Below are 19,259 nucleotides of genomic sequence, written 5' to 3' on the forward strand. Positions count from 1 at the left end.
GGTTTAGTACCAGCATGTCCCACGAGCGGGGCTAATCCATGCACTACTTTGCCTCTGATACTGCAGTGCGGGTGGCCTCAGACATTTCCCATTCGGGGGCCCTCAGCAGCTGTTCCAGCAGGCATCAGGCTGAGGCTTTGCTCACAAGTGATGGCAGTAGTCGAGCAGCTTTTGTTCTATGGAGTTGAGCTCCTCAGGGAGGTTAATCCCAGCCTTAATGCTGGGCTTTCTCCACACTGGTACCAGCTGCCTGACATTACTCACTGGGCTTGGAAAAAAAACACAGTAAGCCCTGGGACCTGAGTTAAGCGCCAGGGGCTGGGTGCAGAAGCTATCCAGTTACACACAGCTATGGGGAGCTACCCAGTTACATTCCCCTGGCATCCTTAGAATCTTCTCACCACAAAGAGCCTAGAGCTAGGCCAGGACCCTCCACTCAGTGCTCCCATAAGGTGTCACAGCCCCCCCATTCTGGGCCTCCAGGCATAGCAGCAGAGCACAGCTGAGAGCCACTGAGGTAGCTCAGAGCAGAATTACAGGGTCCCAGGCAATTGAAAAGGAGTCCAACAATAGAAGCTGTGACCACAGGAGCAACCCTGCCATCCCATGGGCTTGACAATGGCTAAGGACTTCCTCCTCCTTTTTCCCCTTAAGCTACTCCATGCACAGGGGCTTGTGACAGACCCTTTGTCATTTGTACAGTGGGAGCAGCAGGCTAGCAGCCCCCTCAACCAGCACAGGAAGGGCCTGCAGGGGGAGCCACGTTCACTGCTCAAGAGCACGGTCTTCAGCAGGGAATGGCTAGTGCAGTCCTTTGGGATGTCCTATTGAATCCTTGGAACAACATGTAGAGGCCTCCCTTCTCCAAAGAACAACGAGGCGTGTTTGAAAGCCCTTAGGAGTGTGTGCTCTACGCTTGTGCATGGAGGGGTATATGTATCTGTGTACATATACCTTCACATGTGTAAGGAGCAGTGTGTGTTTGTGCGCATGTCTGGGCATGGAAGGGGATGTCCAGGCACATGCATAGTTATGTTCTTGGCATGTATGTATGTATGTGTATGGACTACCGCATGGCACTTCCCCACCTGCAGAATTGCCTCCTTCTCACACAACGTGGTCCATGTCAGTATGATATTTATACAAATGTATTCAACACAGAATCATCGAGGTGAGCGATGGACAAGCCCCATTAGATTGCCCCATCCAGCCCTGGAGCCAAAGCAGGATTGGCCTCTACAGCACAGTCCAGACCTACTGTTTTGTCAGACCCAGCCTGAAATGCCCCATGTCCTGGGGCACCCACCCCTTCCCTTAGGAGACAACACTCAAGCTCAGTACATTTCAGTGACAGGAAGTTATCCAGGAGAGACAGTCTGCATTTTCTCATCCTCAATTGCCTCCAAACCTCCTAGTTACACCTGCCTTTACTCATAACTAACCTCTTGCCCTCCCTAGGGGGACACACTTGTCAGAGGTTTGCAGACTTGGCCCACCCTGCTTTGTCACTCTAGGCTTTCCCTCCAGCTCCTGATAGTTTTTCTTGCTCCATTCTGATCCCCTTCCTAGGATCAATCTCTTTCTGGTCATACAGTGCCCAAAAATCACTGCAATCTCCCAGGTGTAGTCCCCCCAGGGACTCTGCTATTGCTCTTCTGGGACCTGGTGTCTCTCCACATAGAGCTCCAGGTGCACTGGCCTTTCCGGTTGCCAACTCACACAGACAGGGACAAGGAATTGTGGGGCTAGGACCCACGATCTAAGAAAGTGGTGGGTGGCACATACAGGGGCCATGGGGAAAGCAAAGGGATGGCCACAGCTAAGGCAGGGAACAAGATGTGTTGGGAAGGGGAGATTCAAAGGGAAAATCTTGCGCATGCTGGCTACGTCCTGGCCAGAGTCTCACCAAGCTTCCCATGAACCCCTGACTGTCCATCCCTCCTCACTGTGGGAAGGGTAGCCCGGTCCCTGCCCTGATTCTAAGGCTGAGGCAAAGCTGCCCATGTTAACCACCACAGGGAGAACTCTCCAGCCTGGTGCAGGGATGACATGTCCCCTTGGGATAAACAGCCTGACATGCCTGCTTTCAAGCTACATGCTTAGCCAGCAAAATGGAGGTGGAAGGACAAACCCTCCCAGGAGGCTCCATTCTACATGGGCACTAGGGACAGACACAAGGCCACAAGGAGTTATAGCTGGCTAGCTTTCCTTAGGCAAGGAATTGAGTCAGCAGCCAGCTCCTCAGAGCCAGCCCTGCCCCTCACAACACACCCTACATGGCACTGCAGGCCCCCTTGGTAACCCTGTTTTTCACATTCGTTTCAAACAAGGGCTTTCCCTCCATTTTTCTCCCCCTCTCCTCTTTTCCCCCATTCTATTCATCTCACCCTCCCTCCTCCTTAGTTGGAGCTGGAGCCCTAGGCAGAGTTTAGCCTGCAGGGTTGCATTCCTCTGTTCCATTAGCAGCAGCACAAAGCTACTATTCATCTCCATCCAGGAGAGCGGGGTCTGGGCAGAGGAGAAATGTCCCCACACACATTCCCCCATGTCTCTCTGCTCACGTGCACATTCCCCATCCCCTCCAAGCCCTAGCACCTGTCCTTCCTGTGCTCCTCCCTTCCCCTTCCCTGAGGGGGCTTTGGGAGCTGAGGAAGCCAACTCACTGCATTGCCCATGGGAGCGAGCAGAAAGCACACAGGAAACGCTGGGATACAACAAGCAGGGAGCTCCTTCCTTCCTTCATTCATCTTCTGGAGGGAACAGAAGCAGAGGCTGGGGCAGCAGCAAGGGGACAAGTGAGTAAGGCACCGGGGTAGAGGGCAAGCAGTAGTTGGGGTGCAGCGGAACAGTATGTCCCTGAGAGTCCCCATCCTGCCAGATAAGCTGCCGTTCCCACCTCCAAGAGCAGGCAGCCCTTGAGAGTTAGGGCTTGGCTGCCCAAAGTCCCGGGGCTTGTCTCTGGCCTCATTCACAGGATCCTCAGCTCGTCTGCCTCCGACAGGCCATACTTGGCTTTGTGGTCATTGAAGAGTTTGAGCAGGGAGCGGATGTACATAGCATGGTACAGATCCACCGTCTCGTGACTCGGCTCCTTGATCCGGGGCACCGTCACAGGTTCTCCTACTGCCAGAGCCAGAAAGGGGGTGGGAGAGTGAATCCTAAGCACCTGGAATAAACCAGCTGGTGCAGCTGGGAGGACTCCCTGCCCCTCGTAATGAGCCGGGCCTTGGAATGCTAATGCCAAACTTTCTTCCTAGTGAACTGTTACATATGGGCAGTAGTACCACAGAGACACCAAGAGTGCCTGGCCACAGGCAAAGAGGGAGGGAAGAGAACACACTGTGCCCTGGGACAGCACCCTCCCACTGCAGGTTCACAAGCCCCTGGGCCCACTCTTCCCATTGCTGGATTTCACCCCTCACATCATGATGAGTTTTTGGCTTCCACACCTGCCACAAACTCAATGGCAAGTGGAACCCTCTTTGTCAGCTTAGACTAAGGGTTCTCAGGATAAATTTTTGGTGGTTTCAGAGTGTGGCCACAAAATCTTGCTCGTGGTGGCTCTCAAATTTTTTCCTAAAATACTTAATTAGCTTTAGGAAAAACAAATAAATATGGAAATATACAAGTTCAAATCATTGTAATTTATTTATTGCTAGCTAATAACTCTGTTGTTAAAAGTGATATTAAAAAACATATAAATATCACTTTTCACAGCATACTTACTCAGCCCCGACAAACGTGGGGACAAATTAAGCCGGGGCTGAGTAAGTAAGTTGGGGGAGCCAGCAGGAGCCAGGGGTGATTGGGGTGGGGATGCCAGGGGAGACAGAACCTGATGCCTCGTAGCCAGAGCCAAAGTGCCATGCCCAGAGCCTGAGGTCTTCGGGCTCCAGCCCTGGGCTCCCGCTGTGCAAAGACAAAGACCAATGGCCAGAGCCTGCCGCCCCACCACCCTAGGGGTGAAGCCCAAAGCCTGAGCCTCACTACCCCTGGAAAGGTGGGGAACTCACCAGCTGCCTCCTCCTCCTGCGCTGTGTCCCAGCTGTCTCCAGAGGAGGCAGGGCTCGACCTCTGCTTGCAGTCAACACCAAGGTGGTGCATCCAGGAGCAACAGGGAGGGGGAGGGGCCACTGCTGCCCTCTCTCCCCCAAATCACAGTCCAGGAGGCTGTGACAACTAGAAAAGCCGCTGGTGGCCGCATTTGAGAAATGCTGGCTGAGACAACCAGGACTCAACCCCCAGTGACAGGGCTTTTGGGCAGCTAAAGCCACAGGAGAAGAGTAAGGGGATACTTACTGACAGTGGTGATAGGCTTCGGGTAGGGCAGGAAGCCTCGGGAATGGATAGAGGTTAAACCCCGTCCGTAGAAGACACAGGGAGCAAAGCCCACCAGCTTCTGGAACCTCTTCTGAATGCCCCTCATCCAGCTGCCCTCTTCAAAAACCACCTGCCGGAAGAGGTCATTCTCACCAAAGGAGAAGGCAGGAACCAGGTGTGCCCTGGGGGAGAAAGCATTGTAACATGAGTGCCCTTGCAGCCAGCACCCCCCCACCCAGGGTAGCACTCACTACCAGGGGTGAAGAACAATTTGTCTAGTGGGGGTGCTGAGCACCACTGAACCAAATTGTAAACCCTGAATATAATGGAACCCACTTCAACCCAGGGGGTGTGGCTGCGACCCCAGGACCACTAGTTCCAGCATCTATGCTTGCTACTGCACTTCAGCACCATGGGGCCCGGCTACAAACTTGCTCATACAGAACCAGCCTCCCTTGGGAGCCACAGTAAGTAGCAGCTGAGACACACTCACTATCCTATCTCCTGGGTCCTACTGAAAGGTAGGCCAGGGATGGGTTGCCTGGGGCAATCCCAAGCAGGGAAGAGGTGCCAGGCCCTGTTTCCTGGTCATGTGGCTGGCTTGGCAGGTCCTGGGGGGTGGCTGGCCCCAGGCCAGTTTCCTGGAGGTGCTACCAGAGGAGCTGGAGGTCTCTCCGGACAGCGTCTGGTTGACAATACTCACCCATGCTGCAGCGCCATCCGAACAAAGCCTTTGCGGTTTTTGAGGATTAATGTTGTGATTCCTGGCTGGCAAGACAGTGACTCGGCTGCACCTCCAATCACGACAGCCACAGCGTTGCCACTGCCATTCTGAGAGAGCAGGTACCCTATTGCCTGACGTGTCACAGGGCACAGGCCTAAAGAGCAGAGCACCAAGGGGGCGTGAGGAGAACTGCAATGGAAACCAGCTCTTGCCCCACCTGACTGAGAACCCCTTGACTCACCAGCTGACTTGGGGGACAGACCCTTGGCCCCAGTCTCTGAATGAGTTCAGGGGGCTTGAAAACCTGCCTACAGTTAGGATTTGAGGAGAACATCCCAACAAGTGAGGGCAGGTGGATGATCAGGTGCCCATCACTCAGGCATGCAAAAGGCGTGGGGAAGCTATTCTCTTTCCTTCCTCCCAGCAGAGTTAGGAGCACTGAGCCCTGCCCAGAGCCATGTGCTGTAGGCAGATCTATGTCCCTGCCCAGGAGCCCAAAACGTGGAATAAGGGCGACACCTTGTGTCCACACAGGAGCCATGGGGTCTCTTGCTCTGGAGGATGCAATAGGCTATGGGGATCAGCAGAACTGAGGCCAAAATGGGACACCCACTGGGCTACACATGGCTTCTGAATGCCCACGTTAGCCAGCAGCCCGGGGAGGCAGCAGGAAGTAGCAGCTGTGCCAGACAGAATGCAGTTTCCCAGGGGATGCCATTATGGTGCCATTTTCAGTGACTGAGCCTGGGAACTGGCACTCAGGGAGGGGGAGGACAGAGCAGGGCAAACTTCACGTCTGGGCTCCATGAAAAATGACAGCTGCTCAGGTCTTTGAGCTTTCTCAGGGGATGGTGCAAGGAACAATCCCTAGGGAAAACCTATGTAGTCTACGAAAAACTTGAGCTCTGAGGCGTTCCCCCATCTTTCCTTCTCTAGGGCCTGGCTGCAGCATGGAATTCCATCACTCAACCCAGGCTGAGGAACAGGGGCAGAGCAGGAGGGGGCAGGCTGGAGTAGCGCTGGGTGTGGGGCAGGATGGAAGAGCAGTAGCAGAGCATTGCGGGAGAACCTCAGCGAGCCGCTGACAGCACTAAGCCTGGCCAAGGTAGCAATGTCAAGCTGACATTTTGGCAAGTACTAAAATTTGCTTTAGTCTTGGGAAAAAAAGAACAGAAGCACATGAGAATAGAATGGTGTTGCCAGCAGCGGATTCAGTATCCAGAGGGTTTGAAAGGGGCTTTGGCCAGACGCTGTAGAGGGAAGGGACTCAGATGATCATTGATGGAAAGAAGAAGAGAGGAGCTGGCTGTTTTCCAGATCTCCTACATCTCTTGTACTAGCCACATCTGCAAGACTTCTGGTGTGATTTTTGGACCTTTGTGAGGGACACTCCCTGAGCATGCTCACCCCCACTCATCAGGTACTCCCTGAAGACAGGTAGCCGGAAGTTGCCAGCCAGTGTGGCCAGGAAGGGTCTGATGCCGGGGAACTTCTCAGAGAAGCCAGTGGACTCAGTGATGAAGTTGCAGAAGGCCCCAACGCAGAGGATCCCATGGGGGTGTGCACCAATTATATAATTGTGACTGGGGAGGAGGCTGTGAGTCTTTACCAACTAGAGGGAGAAGATGCATAATCAATGGGGAGGGCAGGGACTGGTGGGGGAAGAGGGAAGGAGGATCCTAGTTGGGTCACAGGTCTCTATGCGTGACTGCAGGTAGGCACTGCTGGATAAATACCCGCATGGCAATCCCCACCTGGTACACACACTCATCCACAAACAGATGGACAAATCAGCATATAAGAACATAAGAGCGGCCATACTGGGTCAGACCAAAGGTCCGTCCAGCCCAGTATCCTGTCTTCCAACAGTGGCCAATGCCAGATACCCCAGAGGGAATGAACAGAACAGGTAATCATCAATCGATCCATCCCGTTGCCCATTCCCAGCGTCTGGCAAACAGAGGCTAGGGACACCATCCCTGCCCATCCTGACTAATAGCTATTGATGGACCTATCCTCTGTGAATTTATCTAGTTCTTTTTTGAACACTGTTATAATCTTGGCCTTCACAACATCCCCAGGCAAGGAGTTCCACAGGTTGACTGAGCATAGTGTGAAAAAATACTTCCTTTTGTTTGTTTTAAACCTGCTGCCTATTAATTTCATTTGGTGACCCCTAGTTCTTGTGTTATGGGAAGGAGTAAACAACACTGCCTTATTTACTCTCTCTACACCAGCCATGATTTTATAGACCTCTATCATATCCCCCCTTAGTCATCTCTTTTCCAAGCTGAAAAGTCCATCTTATTAATCTCTCCTCACATGGCAGCCTTTTCTTTCATTCCTGAGCTGAGCTGTGCTCAGTAGTTTACTCCCTCACCCAAAATAAATACATGTGCTGAACAGCTATTGAATTGCTGAATTTTGTGGGGCCCGGGATTTGATTTGGGCAGAAGCATCTGCACCAGATGTGATCCTAAGGATTCTGTGAAGAGTAAGGTGGCTGTTGTCTCAAATGTCCACTAGGGGAGCAGCAGCAGGTCACATTAATTCAACCATCAATTTTTAAAACAAATTTCTATTGGCTTTACTAGGAGCTCCATGCAGGGTCTGGCCTGGCATATACAGAAAAATGCATGTGCAATTTCAGGGGCAGGTGGACGTACTGGGCACCCATGAAGCTGCCAGCAGCCAGGTTGCAGGATGGGCGTATTTATACAGAGAGACATGAGAGATCTATTCAGGCAAGGGGCCCAACAGAGATGCCTGAGGGACTTAAGAGCTTGTCCAGAGGTTTGCAGGAAGTTGAAATTCTACAGTACAGCACTCAGCACATACTGTATGGATAGCAAGGGCCTGGCACACCTGCCCAGCACGACTTACCTGAATAGGGAAGTAATCTCGGAAATGCTTCCAGACAGGCCAGTTTCGCACCCACGCTGACCTCCTCCCACCTGCAAACCACACAAGAGTGAGTAGGCATGGGGGCAAGGAGCTCACACAGACACTGAGGACAGACTCCACTCTCATTGGGAATTTGGTCAGTTCCTCTTCCTTTTAGCTCTTGCCTCCCAGCAGACCAGAGCTAGTCAGAACATTGGTGACTACATGATTTTTTTGCTGTAACAGTTTGCAGAGATGTGCAGTTTTAGTTGGAAAGATGGGGGGAGGGAGGAGAAATTGTACTGGGTAGCCTGATGGCCAGGGCACTGCCCTGGGATGTGGGAGACCCAGGCTCAAGACCCTGCTCTGTCTGATTCAGAGTGATCTGGGATGAAAAACTGTGCTCTGAATCAGGCACAGAGCAAGGATTAGAACCTGGGTCTCCCACACCGCAGGCCAGCGCCTTATTCACTAGGATGGACACGTGTGTTCTGATGTGAAAAGAGACATTTTGGCACAATTCAGTTTTAGACCAGTTGTCCAAAAGATCGTTTTATTGCAGCGTGGAACAAAACAGCTTTTGAAACCTTGGAAGTTCCCATGAAAAGCCAGCTCTAGGACGATCCTCTCACAGGGCCAGTATCTCCTGGGTATGTTATGGGCTGCTGCCCTCTAGTGTCTTACAGCAGGCTTGTTCCTTTGCAGAAGTTCCCACTACTAACTGGCTTTCCCCTCTGATATTTTGCAAAAATAGCTGTGCCACAATGACAAGGGACCACCACAAACTGCTGCAACTTTGGAACGCAGTCCCCAAGGAGACCTCACACAGCAACCACCCATCACAGCCATGCTTGGGATTGCTGGAAAGATTGACTCTTTTGGAGAATCCCTGCACCTCTGTAGTTTGTCTTTGTCACTAGGCCAGAGAAATGAAGAGGAAAATGGGATGCTGGCTCTTCTGGGAATCTTACCTTCTCGGGCTGCTTATGCCCCAGCTGATGTAATGATTCTCTGTGCATATTTGTGCCCTACTAGAAGGAATCACAACTGCCCGGAACTATGTCATAGGTCCTGTATTGCTAACAGATAAAAGAGGGTCTCCTTAATCTCAGATGGCAGGAGTCTGTGCTTCTGGACTATCCCTGCTGCTGCTGTAAAAGTTGCTAGGTGTTACAATACAGAGAAACAGAATGAAATTAAACCGCGTTCTGGCCTGGGTGCTATCAGAGTCACATTTTAACCACCCATGACACTGAGCAGATGTTGTGGAAGGGCCAGCCACTAAAGATCATTAAATAAGCAGGCAAATCTTGGAAGAGGAGAAGGAAAAAAAGGCAAAGAGCACACAAAGATCTTTGCACAATCCGCTGTAAACTTTACGGTTTACTCCCTGTGTGTGTCTCTGGACCTATTTCCCTTGTTCATGGGGAAATGCCTTTAGTGTGAGTGTGATTTAGAAAATACCTGGGCCTGGAGACCTACATATACAGATCATACTCTCAGAGACAAGGACACACATGCAAGGGGTTGGACAGACATCTGAATCCTCCAGCAAGTCTGTCTCCCCTCTGCGCTCCTATGCATACATATACACAGTAAATTAGGCTGTACCTTCCCATACCTTGCTCCGGTGCGTCCCAGTCAAAGATTACCCAGGCAAGATATAGAGCAGAAACTGGCCAGAAGCTGGTGAAAACCAAATAGATGAGGAGAAACAGGAAGACGATTCCTGAGGGTATCAAGCAAGAGGTTAGCTCACCTGTCCCTGTGTGGAAATACGCCCATCAGTTCCTGGTCTCTAGGGATTGAGTTTTCACAGCAGCACCCCATAATGCTCCAGTTCTAATGTGTGATGAGATGAGTGCCCACACTGAATCCCATCCTCTTTGGGCCAATTCAAAACTGGGCAGACCTTCCCACCCACCCCAGAAAATATCTGATTCCCAGCACTTGGCCGTAGGCCAAAATGCCTGCTTATTTGCTGTGTGTTCTGACTGGCTGTGTTTCAGCACTGACCAACCAATCCAGATCCATTAAGTCTCCATGCTGAATCTGTAAGGGCAGAACAACAGCCAGACTGGCTTTGCTGCACTAGCAAAATTTGGGGCCCTAATTCATTAGCTGTGGTGCTCCCTGGAAAGAGGCTGTGTCGTAGACAAGATTCAGGCCTTTTTACCATGGTCATCTTTAACCGTACAGCCTGCCTAGGCAGCACAGTAGTAAAACCTCAAGAGCCTGGTCTATGCTGAAGCCACTCTGATGGAGAACTACAGGCTCCAATTTTCCTAATATAGGTACAGCCTGCTACATCTGGCCAAACAGCTTCAGATATGAGAAAAGAAAAGGAGGACTTGTAGCACCTTAGAGACTAACAAATTTATTTGAGCCTAAGCTTTCGTGAGCTACAGCTCACTTCATCGGATGCATTCAGTGGAAAATACAGTGGGGAGATTTATATACATAGAGAACATGAAACAATGGGTGTTACCATCCAGACTGTAACAAGAGTGATCAGGTAAGGTGAGCTACTCTTGCTGTATTTTCCCCTGCATGCATCCGATGAAGTGAGCTGTAGCTCACGAAAGCTTATGCTCAAATAAATTGGTTAGTCTCTAAGGTGCTACAAGTCCTCCTTTTCTTTTTGCGGATACAGACTAACATGGCTGTTACTCTGAAACCTGTCAGATATGAGAAAGCCTGCTGACTCCGAGCCCCTCTGACCCCCCCACGTATATAGTGTACTCAAACGACAGCCCACTTCCAGCACATGGAGCAGCCGGGGAAAGATCATGAGAGGCTTTGACTGCAGTAACCACACGTGCTGGGACTGTGCCTTGTTTTGCTCTACTGTGCCACATGCAGAACCGCCAGAGGTCTCAAAATGCAGCCTAGCTACCACTGAGTCTAATGGTGGAAAGCTAATCCCATATTTGTAGAGCTCATTCAGGTGTATATTATAATAATTTCTATTGCAGTAGCACCTTGGGGCCCCAATGTGCAAGGCACTGTACAAACAGACCAAAAAGATGGTCCCTGCCCCCAGCAGTTTACAGCTTAGGACTTTAGATAACAATGTCACAAGTCTCTTTTGTCTCAACAACAAATTCAGTCTCCTGAAAAGCTGAAGTCATTTACCACTAACCCTCCATTCACTTTTAAATCGATTATTCTGTAACAAGCACTAACTTGATCTGATTTGCAAGTCACAGTCCCAAAACAGAATTCCGCAGAATAAAATAATTAAGCTAACAGGAAGTCTCCTGTCACAGAGTGCAGCTGGGGGTGTATCTGTAAGCGAGCCAAGGCGCCTCCCATCCCCTTTGTAAGTGGGAGGCAAGTTGGAGGATCTGAATTCCTGCTTGGGATTTTGAGCTATTTCAACTGTGGCTGTGCTCGGAGGCCCCAGTCAGGATCATGACCTTGTCCTGCTAAGCACTGTACAAAACATATACGGAGACAGTCTCTGCCCCCCTCCCGCCCCCACCTGCAATCCACAATCTAAGCTTTTTCTGAGGGGCGGGTGCACAGCAGGAGAGGGTAAACATTCTGGGCCTTTGTTTTCAGAGGTGCCTCAGCACCCCACATTAACTCGCATTTTGGGTGCTCAGCAGTTTTTAAAAAAAAAAGCAGGCCCTTTGTGTCCCTCAACCCCTGAGAAGTTGGAGTGGTGCCAGGCCTAATTTGAATGCAGCTAACCCACACCTATACAGGGGCCTTTACCCCAAAGCACATTGTCCTTCAGCAAGCTCTAAACAGAGCTCCAGAAGGCGAGGAGAGAAGCAGACAGCCCAAGGGGGCACACCACGTTGCACAGCCATGAGGAGAAAGAGACGTTGGCTCAGGATCATAGACCTCTGCTCTTACGAAAAGTGTCATGGGGTATTTTTCTGAGGTCTCATCTGAAAATCCTTCTCCCACTGACCAGCAAAGATCTCTTGCACCCCTCCTTTCCCTGGGGAAAGCTACTGTTCTGGCTCCAGGGAGCCTAGTCATTCCCTTGGGCCTTAGTGCTAGATTTTCCGATGTCCTGAATTTTTGTGAAATTATCAACCATGGTGCTAGGGATAGAGACTAACAAATCATATGGACCCCAACGCAGAATCTCAACAACTCCACAGCAGAATCCGATTGGTGAGAGAGATGGAGAACGGAGCGCCCTCTCCTGCCAGCTGGGTCTACTCACCCATCAGCAAGAAGCTGAGGATCCACTGCAGGACTGAGAGGAGCTGGATCCATGTTCGGAACTCCCGCTGCGAGGGCCAGGGCACGGTGAGCAAAGTATGCAGGGCGGCCTGAACGTTGGCACGGCTCCCTGCAAAACACACACACACATTTGGTTTGTACGTGTGATCGATCGCTTCCTGAGCCTGCTACTGGTCATGCTGCACTCACCTGCTGAGCCTCTTCTTTCCCTCCCCCCAAAACACACCGCACTCAAAAGCACGCACAATCCCATGCACACCTACACCTTCACATGCATGCACACACACGCACACATAGTCCCCCTATCACATGCACTGACAGACAGATGCACAAACCACTCCACGCACCAACACACATCTTCACCCCACTCTCCATACATGTGCACCTGCAGGCCCTCACACACACACACCGAGCCCATCCCTCAGTGGCTGCCTCCAGTAATCCAGGCTGACAACAGGTGAGGAAGATGAATGTGAAGCTCAGAGCAAAGAGACAAGCAGGTGGGAGAGAGGGCAAGGCCCAGCGGGGCTCGTGTGCTGAGATGGGGATGAGGGACGAACACTGCTAGGTGAATGAAGCCCACCCTAGGCCATTCCAAGCTCCTGAGGGGAATGGAACCTCCTCCAGAGTCTGGGGAGGTGGCTCCCTGGGCTTGTTCAGCCTCATGGGGAAGGAGTTTGACAAAACATTCAAGTTTCAAAGCTGCCCAGACTCCCAGGGAAGGCAGATTCTGCCCCAGGTTGGGGTCACTCTGCTGCATCCAAGGCAGCAGCCATCCTTTCTACAGATGTGTGCTGGGGAAGCCTGAGCTAGGAACTATGGGAAGTGGGGGGCAAGTATGCACCCAGCTAAAGCGTCCCAGCAGGAAGGAGTGTCTGAACTAGTGAAAAACGAGTCTTGATGTGCAAGGCTCACTGTTCTGTCCTGCAATGACTGATAAAGGGGCCTCGCCCCTGCCCCCGGCCTTGATTCCTGAAAGAGGGAGTTCAACAACACTAACTTGCTTCACTTCTCCTCCCCCCAGCTAACCTTGGTGAACTATTAACTCCCTCTTATGTTTCAGCAAACACAATGAGGGGCTTTCGATCCCTCCTCCCTTCTGAACTGGAGTCGGACTCCAAATTCCATGTGCACATCCATCCTCTCCTTGCCACAGAAGGGCTCAGTGCTTGAGAGAGAAATTTGGGCTGAGCTGCGAGAGCCTCCATGTGCCAAATGGCCTGTCCCACCAAGGCCTGACTACAAGGCAACTGGCTCACAGGGCACTCAAAAGAGTTGCACAGAGCCACAGCTGGCCTTTCCGTGGCTGGGAAAATAAGTTTGGGAGGTGCTCTAATTTTAAGAGCCCCCTAAGACATATATCTACATAGCTAGAAAAGAGAGCCCCCGGCATACATTGCTGTGCAGGATCAGAGGAATGACAGGAACAGGAGGTCACAGAAAAGCCACCAAATCCAGATGTGTGTCTGACTCACCCAGCTTTGGGGTTCATCCCCTCCAGAGGCAAATCCAGATCATGGACAGGGCAGTGGAAATTAAATGAATGCAGGAGCTCTCATTGGGTTTGAGTGCATTTGTTTTCTTCCCCTGAGCAGTTTACCAAGTTCTACCAAATCCATCACTCATCCCTGATACATGCCAGACAGATACACCAGCTCCCAGAAATCTCATACCACCCAGTTCTGCCCTTTAGTTGACAGAGGGCCAAATCCAACACACTTTACTCAGATTTACTTAGCTCTCACTCCTGTTAAAATCTGTGGGAATCTTTCCTGAGTAAGAGTTGCTAGATGCTTTCCTTTGATTTCGACTACTGCTAATTCAGAGATCTCAGGCAGGGAGAATTTGCCACCCTTTGCAGCCCCCTATTTTGGTGAACTACCTGATGCTCCTTTGCATTGTCAACTTCAGAGAATCATTCCTGCAGAGTAATTTGGGAGATTGAGCCCTGCTGCTGTTACACAATGTTTATAAAAAACCTTTCCCCTTTTATAAAGCAGCCTAAAACAAATGTATAACAACAAATACTAATCAATTGACTAGAAACTGGCAAGTCTAGAGCATTATAAATAACTTCAAATACGCTTTGCGATTTTCTTACCACTACGATTTTGGGAATAGGCTGCAATAATTGTTTTCATGTTGGTGACAAGTTCTTTTCCGGACTTTGGATCCGCAGGTTAAAAGGCAGGTTTGCAAATCTGAACCTGTGAAACTGACTGTGTGTCCAACTGCTTTGAAGCTCCACTGTCTGGTCCAAGGTAAACTGCCCGCCCCAGAGGGGTGGTGGACAAACCCTGCCCTTCATTTGAAAAAGCAAGAAGAAAACCCTGTGGTATTAAGAAAAAAAAAAAAAAAAAGGGAGTTAGCAGAAGGTCCCAGGAGGCTGTTTCCATAAAGGATCCTGCACCCTTCACCCACTTACACAAATGTACACAATGCTGGATATTTTCATCAGAAGACACTTGCCTAAGTCTGTCTTCCCCCCTGCATGGAATGGTACTTTCCTGGGCATGTCACAAACTACTGCCCAGGCGTTAGTGCTGGGATTCTAATTAAAGGCAAGTTGAAAATAAGAAAAAGTCAAACTCAAATCACCATATGTTACAGAAATGTAGCATTTGCCTCACTGGCTCAGACCATTAAACCCAATAGCCAATACCCAGTATATTCAAGAACTGCCTCACTCCCTTCTCCTACAATGCACCTGGCAAATTGACCAAGGCTTCACAGGTGAAAAGGATCCTTCCTGCTCACTGTAGCAGAGATTATACCTTGTAGAAGATCTGATTCCTTGTCCGAGGCATCCGTGAGACTCTGAATGCTTTTCCTGTCACCCATCTCTGCCAAGGCTTACTGGAAACCACACCAGAACCACAGAATCAGAAAGACGACAGAAGCTGAAGCCAGAATCAGAATTTTGGGCTGTGGTATCCTAGGATTGATCCAACTCCCGTTGAAATCAACAGGAATCTTTCTACGGTCTTCTGGGTGCTGGAGTGGATTCCTAGATATTGTATATAGTTATTGAAGGAGGTTCCAGGCAACGCTATGTTAAGTGCTACAGAGTTGGGGCAGGATGTTCTGGGTCAGGCACTGCATGAGGTTGCCACTGGATGTTCTGGCTCTCCGCTGTGCTCTGCTAGGTATTCACCTATTGCTGGTTCAAACTGTTTAGGTGATCTGAGTACCTAGCTGGACACTTATTTTTCCTCTTCTGCCTTACACTTTTCCACAGTTTTCACAGGTGCAGCACTGATCACATTGACAACAGCAGCATGGAGGAAGTTGCAGGTATGTAGAACTCTCCCTCCTAAAAAATCTGCTTTTGTAAATTAGAGTGAATTTCAGTACCCAGTCTTGAAGAAGAGAAGTTTCATGTTTGTTGTTTAAAAAGGGCAAAATATCTTCTAAACTGGCAAATTCTAACTTCAGAAGACTGGATGCCACTTTAACCATTACTGCTGCTAAAAGCTACATTCACCAATAGAAACAGAAAATATTTCTGTCATTCCCAAGCACTGATAAAAATACAAGCCTTTGCACATGAACACCTACTGCCAAAAGAGGCAGCTCTAGCACCAAACCCACAGCTCGTGTGAGAAGTTATATTTGGGTTTAAAAAAAAACTGAAAAGAGGGTAATTAAGGAGGAATTTTAGACTGTTGTGTGAAAGGTGGTTGAGAGAAACTTGACAAACCAAGGAGAAAGTATGCATGCTGTACATTTGCTACTGATTGCTTGGAATTTGTATCTATAGTTCTGAAGAAAGCTAGCACTAGGTTACTTTTTACCATCTGTTTGCTACAGGCTAGTTTGGATTTGAGAATCTGTAAGACTTCTAGATTTTTATAGGTCACTAGTGTATATTCACTACAGACTGATTGGTCTCCACCTCTAAATACAAGAGGTTAGCCTCACAGCTATTGCAGCCTGGTGCTTCCCTTGGACTAGGTTGTACATACAGATGAACCTCCAGCGTAGACTGGCTCCTAGCACGGCTCTCGAGAAGTTGGGAAAAGGTATTACATTTTGATTCTCTTCTCAAAATTACATCTAATCTGGTAATTATAGATGAGATTTAACAAATTGGCATCTTCCACCAAGTCAACACCATGCATTGTGAAGATTTAAACTTGTTTTTTCATTGCACATGCTAGGCTGCTCTACCCTAAACAACTGGGTCAGAGTTTTGTGTTCTAGTTTGAGAGTCAGTCAAAAAGAACACTTACTTACCTTACGGTAACTGTGGTTCTTTGAGAAGTTTTGCCTATATGGCTCCTTCTCTTGATGCAAATGCTCCCCTTACATGTGAGATCAGGTTCTTTTGGCCAGCAGCAGCCACTGGGGCAACTCCTGGGCCTTGGATGCCCTTATCCCACACTGAGGGCATAAAGAGTGAAGCTTGCCCAACACCCCTCAGCTCCTTTGCCAATACAGGATAGAAGAAGTGTAGCACTCCTTAGCAGAAGCAAAAATGGTTGTGGAATCCATGTGGACAACCCATGCTGAAGAACCACCATTGCTGTAAGGAAAGTAACTGTTCTCTCCAAGTATGTGTCCACATGGAGCCCACTCTTGTCCTTTGCAGGCTCTAACAATCCCTTGTTAATAGACATAATGAATCTATCAGGTATAGAAGGGTGCAGAATATCTAGCAGCTTGTGTGACTTCTCTTCCAGGGGCACGTTAAGGGTCTTGGCCATACATTTCAGGTCTTGGAATGCGCTGAAGTCATGCACTGGACAAGACATAGAGCAGTGGTTTTCAACCAGTGGTCCGTTGACCCCTGGGGGGGGTTCACAGACTATGTCTAAGATTTCCAAAGGTGTCCGCACCTCCATTCAAACTTTTGTGGGGGTCCGTAAATGAAAAAAGGTTGAAAACCACTGGCATAGAGAGATTGACTGCTTCATCAAAATTGCCAGTAGGATCAATTGTTTCTCCTGTCTCTCTAGGAGCTATGGTTGCACTAACTGACCTCGTTGGGAAGATCCACACTGCCTCTTAGGATAAGAGGATTTAACCCTAAAAGAGGGTAAAAGGATGTTGGCTTGCAGTGATGTGGCTGCCTACCCCAGGGCCATGACTCAAGCATATGGATATTGGATTGATGGACACAGAGGAAGGTGTCAGGAACTTGCTCCCTGTGAGATCCATGCCATCTCCTGTTTTAAGAGCAGTCTCAGCTCCACACTGGAAAGTCAGGGAAAGACCCAATAGAGGGGATGGGAGATGAGCAGGAGATAAGACTCTACTGTGTCCTGATGGGGAAGATGGTGAGGCTACCCTTTCTGGTGTACTCTGGGACACTCCAGCATCCCTTCTGCCTAGGGTAGGGGAAGTAGATAGTTTCAGTGTCTCAACTGCTGTATGCGATACCTTAGTTTCAGTGACCAAAGGCCTAATTAGTACCGATAACATGGGTACAACCCCTTTTTTCTAAACCCAACTAAAATAACACTAACTACAATAGAGCCACAGAGAAGCAAACACTGCAAGGCTTCCATCTTCCTGCAGCAAGAAAGAATTAAGGAACAATTGGGCTTCCTCCATCCTTTATGCCCTGGTGCTGGAGGACACCTAGAGTGCAGACACAGCCCCAACAAACACTGCTGACCAAAAGAATTTCATTGTGTGCATGGGCCACATGCTTGAAGCAGCAGAGACTTCAAGACACAGATGTGCAACTCTGGCAAACTAGGTTTGTCCATGCACAGGGTTACTTTCTCATTAAAATTAGTTCTCAGGAGCCCATTCTGAGTTTTTAGGTCAGCCAAAACAGTACAGAGCCTCCTGTATTGCAGCACTGACCACATTGACAACAGCAGCATGGAGGAAGTTGCAGGTATGCACAATCTCCCCTCCTAAAAAATCTGCTTTTGTAAATTAGAGTGAATTTCAGAACCCAGTACTGAGCCTCTCTCTACCCAGGACTCTGCCAAGCAGGACCAGAACTCTAGCTACTTTTGGTACCAACTACTAGATATAAAGAATGAGCGCTAAGCCTTTCTAAAAACCAGACTTCATTCCCAAAAAGATAAACAGAGACAGAAGATTAACTGGGCTGTCGGTGGAAATTCCAAGATGAACCTCGGAAATCAGAAGTGGCAAATATCTAATGGCCTGCTCTGTACCCCAGACTGATCATGTTCCCAAACAAGAAGTTTAGCCAACATTGTTAAGTCAAACAGTTGTAACAAGGCTTTCATTAGCAGAACAATTATAGAGCAGGTTCAGAAACCATTACTGATCCCTGACAAACATGCAAGGGGAGGGGGCAGTATAGTGCAGAGCTGCTGGCAAGCAATTTCTCTTTTTAGATTCTCTACTCAGTAAAGCCACTATTGCAGTTGCAACTCTATGCCAAATGTGACACAGCAGTTCTGTTACCTAGCCTATCCCCTCTTCCCAGCCAATACAGGATTATTATTCCCTACAGCTTCCCTCCCCCCCACATTAAGTATTCCGTCTAAACTAGCTTTAAACAATCCAAACAAGGAGGCCTCCACCACACAGCTTGTCTTGATGAACTGCCTAGAATTTCCCTTTAATATCACCTCATTTCTTAGTTCTGGTAGCCCCGTAAGTAGTTCTGGTCTCTCCTTGATATTTACCTTTATTTCAGTTATTGGTCAGAAGTGGGTCACAAGACACAAGCAGCTCTTTGTATTCTCTAGAGAAGTGTTATAGCCACACAAAGTCTCCATTTTAAATTTAAATGGAGTCTGCGGCAGTGCTGGAGGCTGAAATCCCTACTGTGGCAGTTGTATTGAGTCTATTACCATCATTTAAAGCCAGTGTCCTTGAGACATCTTGCCTGTATTACACAGAAAGACAGCATTTCTGTTAGCCACCTGGGGAAGAATAAAGATGTTGGACACTGGAAGCAGTGCCATCACCTGCTGGTTGCACAGGAGGCCCTCTTTGTAACTATAGCCCTTTACAAAAGATGAATCATATGTTTGTGAACTCCTGCTTCAGAGCCTCAACTGATCACTTGCCCCTACAAATTGTTGTCTAAACTCTCACTTCCCATACTGTTCACCTGTCCGCCACTGTCCAGGGCCCTGGAAGGGCACACCAGCATGATAAAGAAACACGGGCAGAGGATGGGACCAGAGCAAGA

The 19,259-nt window shown here is 49.2% G+C and overlaps 1 protein-coding gene across 3 annotated transcripts; it reads right to left on the bottom strand.

Annotated features, from left to right (window-relative positions):
• Positions 1-149: 149 nt before the first annotated feature.
• Positions 150-19,178, bottom strand: LOC140917676 (diacylglycerol O-acyltransferase 2-like). 3 transcript variants are annotated; one of them, XM_073360969.1, is made up of 9 exons: positions 14,905-19,178; positions 14,232-14,460; positions 12,111-12,239; positions 9,549-9,656; positions 7,928-7,998; positions 6,452-6,656; positions 5,024-5,198; positions 4,300-4,502; positions 150-3,123 (listed from the first exon to the last, which is right to left on the bottom strand). In XM_073360969.1, exons 2-9 carry the CDS (start codon positions 14,269-14,271, stop codon positions 2,969-2,971), a joined length of 1,086 nt encoding a protein of 361 aa, XP_073217070.1. In that variant the 5' UTR covers positions 14,272-14,460; positions 14,905-19,178; the 3' UTR covers positions 150-2,968. The 3 variants fall into 3 exon arrangements, with proteins under 3 accessions (XP_073217070.1, XP_073217069.1, XP_073217071.1); XM_073360968.1 differs by having other exon boundaries at positions 14,232-19,178; XM_073360970.1 differs by lacking the exon at positions 6,452-6,656 and having other exon boundaries at positions 9,539-9,656; positions 14,232-19,178.
• Positions 19,179-19,259: the final 81 nt, after the last annotated feature.

The sequence above is a fragment of the Lepidochelys kempii genome, chromosome 9 (genome assembly GCF_965140265.1).
Source record: "Lepidochelys kempii isolate rLepKem1 chromosome 9, rLepKem1.hap2, whole genome shotgun sequence".
Classification (NCBI taxonomy): Eukaryota; Metazoa; Chordata; order Testudines; family Cheloniidae; genus Lepidochelys; species Lepidochelys kempii.

What these genes read in the sequence shown, in the direction of transcription:
- LOC140917676 (XM_073360969.1), bottom strand. Translation starts at nt 14,271, where the DNA reads ATGAAAACAATTATTGCAGCCTATTCCCAAAATCGTAGTG. An exon ending in CTATTCCCAAAATCGTAGTG is followed by an intron (nt 12,240 to 14,231) that starts GTAAGAAAATCG and finishes TGTGTTTTGCAG; the next exon opens with GGAGCCGTGCCAACGTTCAG. An exon ending in GGAGTACCTGATGAGTGGGG is followed by an intron (nt 5,199 to 6,451) that starts GTGAGCATGCTC and finishes TCTGCTCTTTAG; the next exon opens with GCCTGTGCCCTGTGACACGT.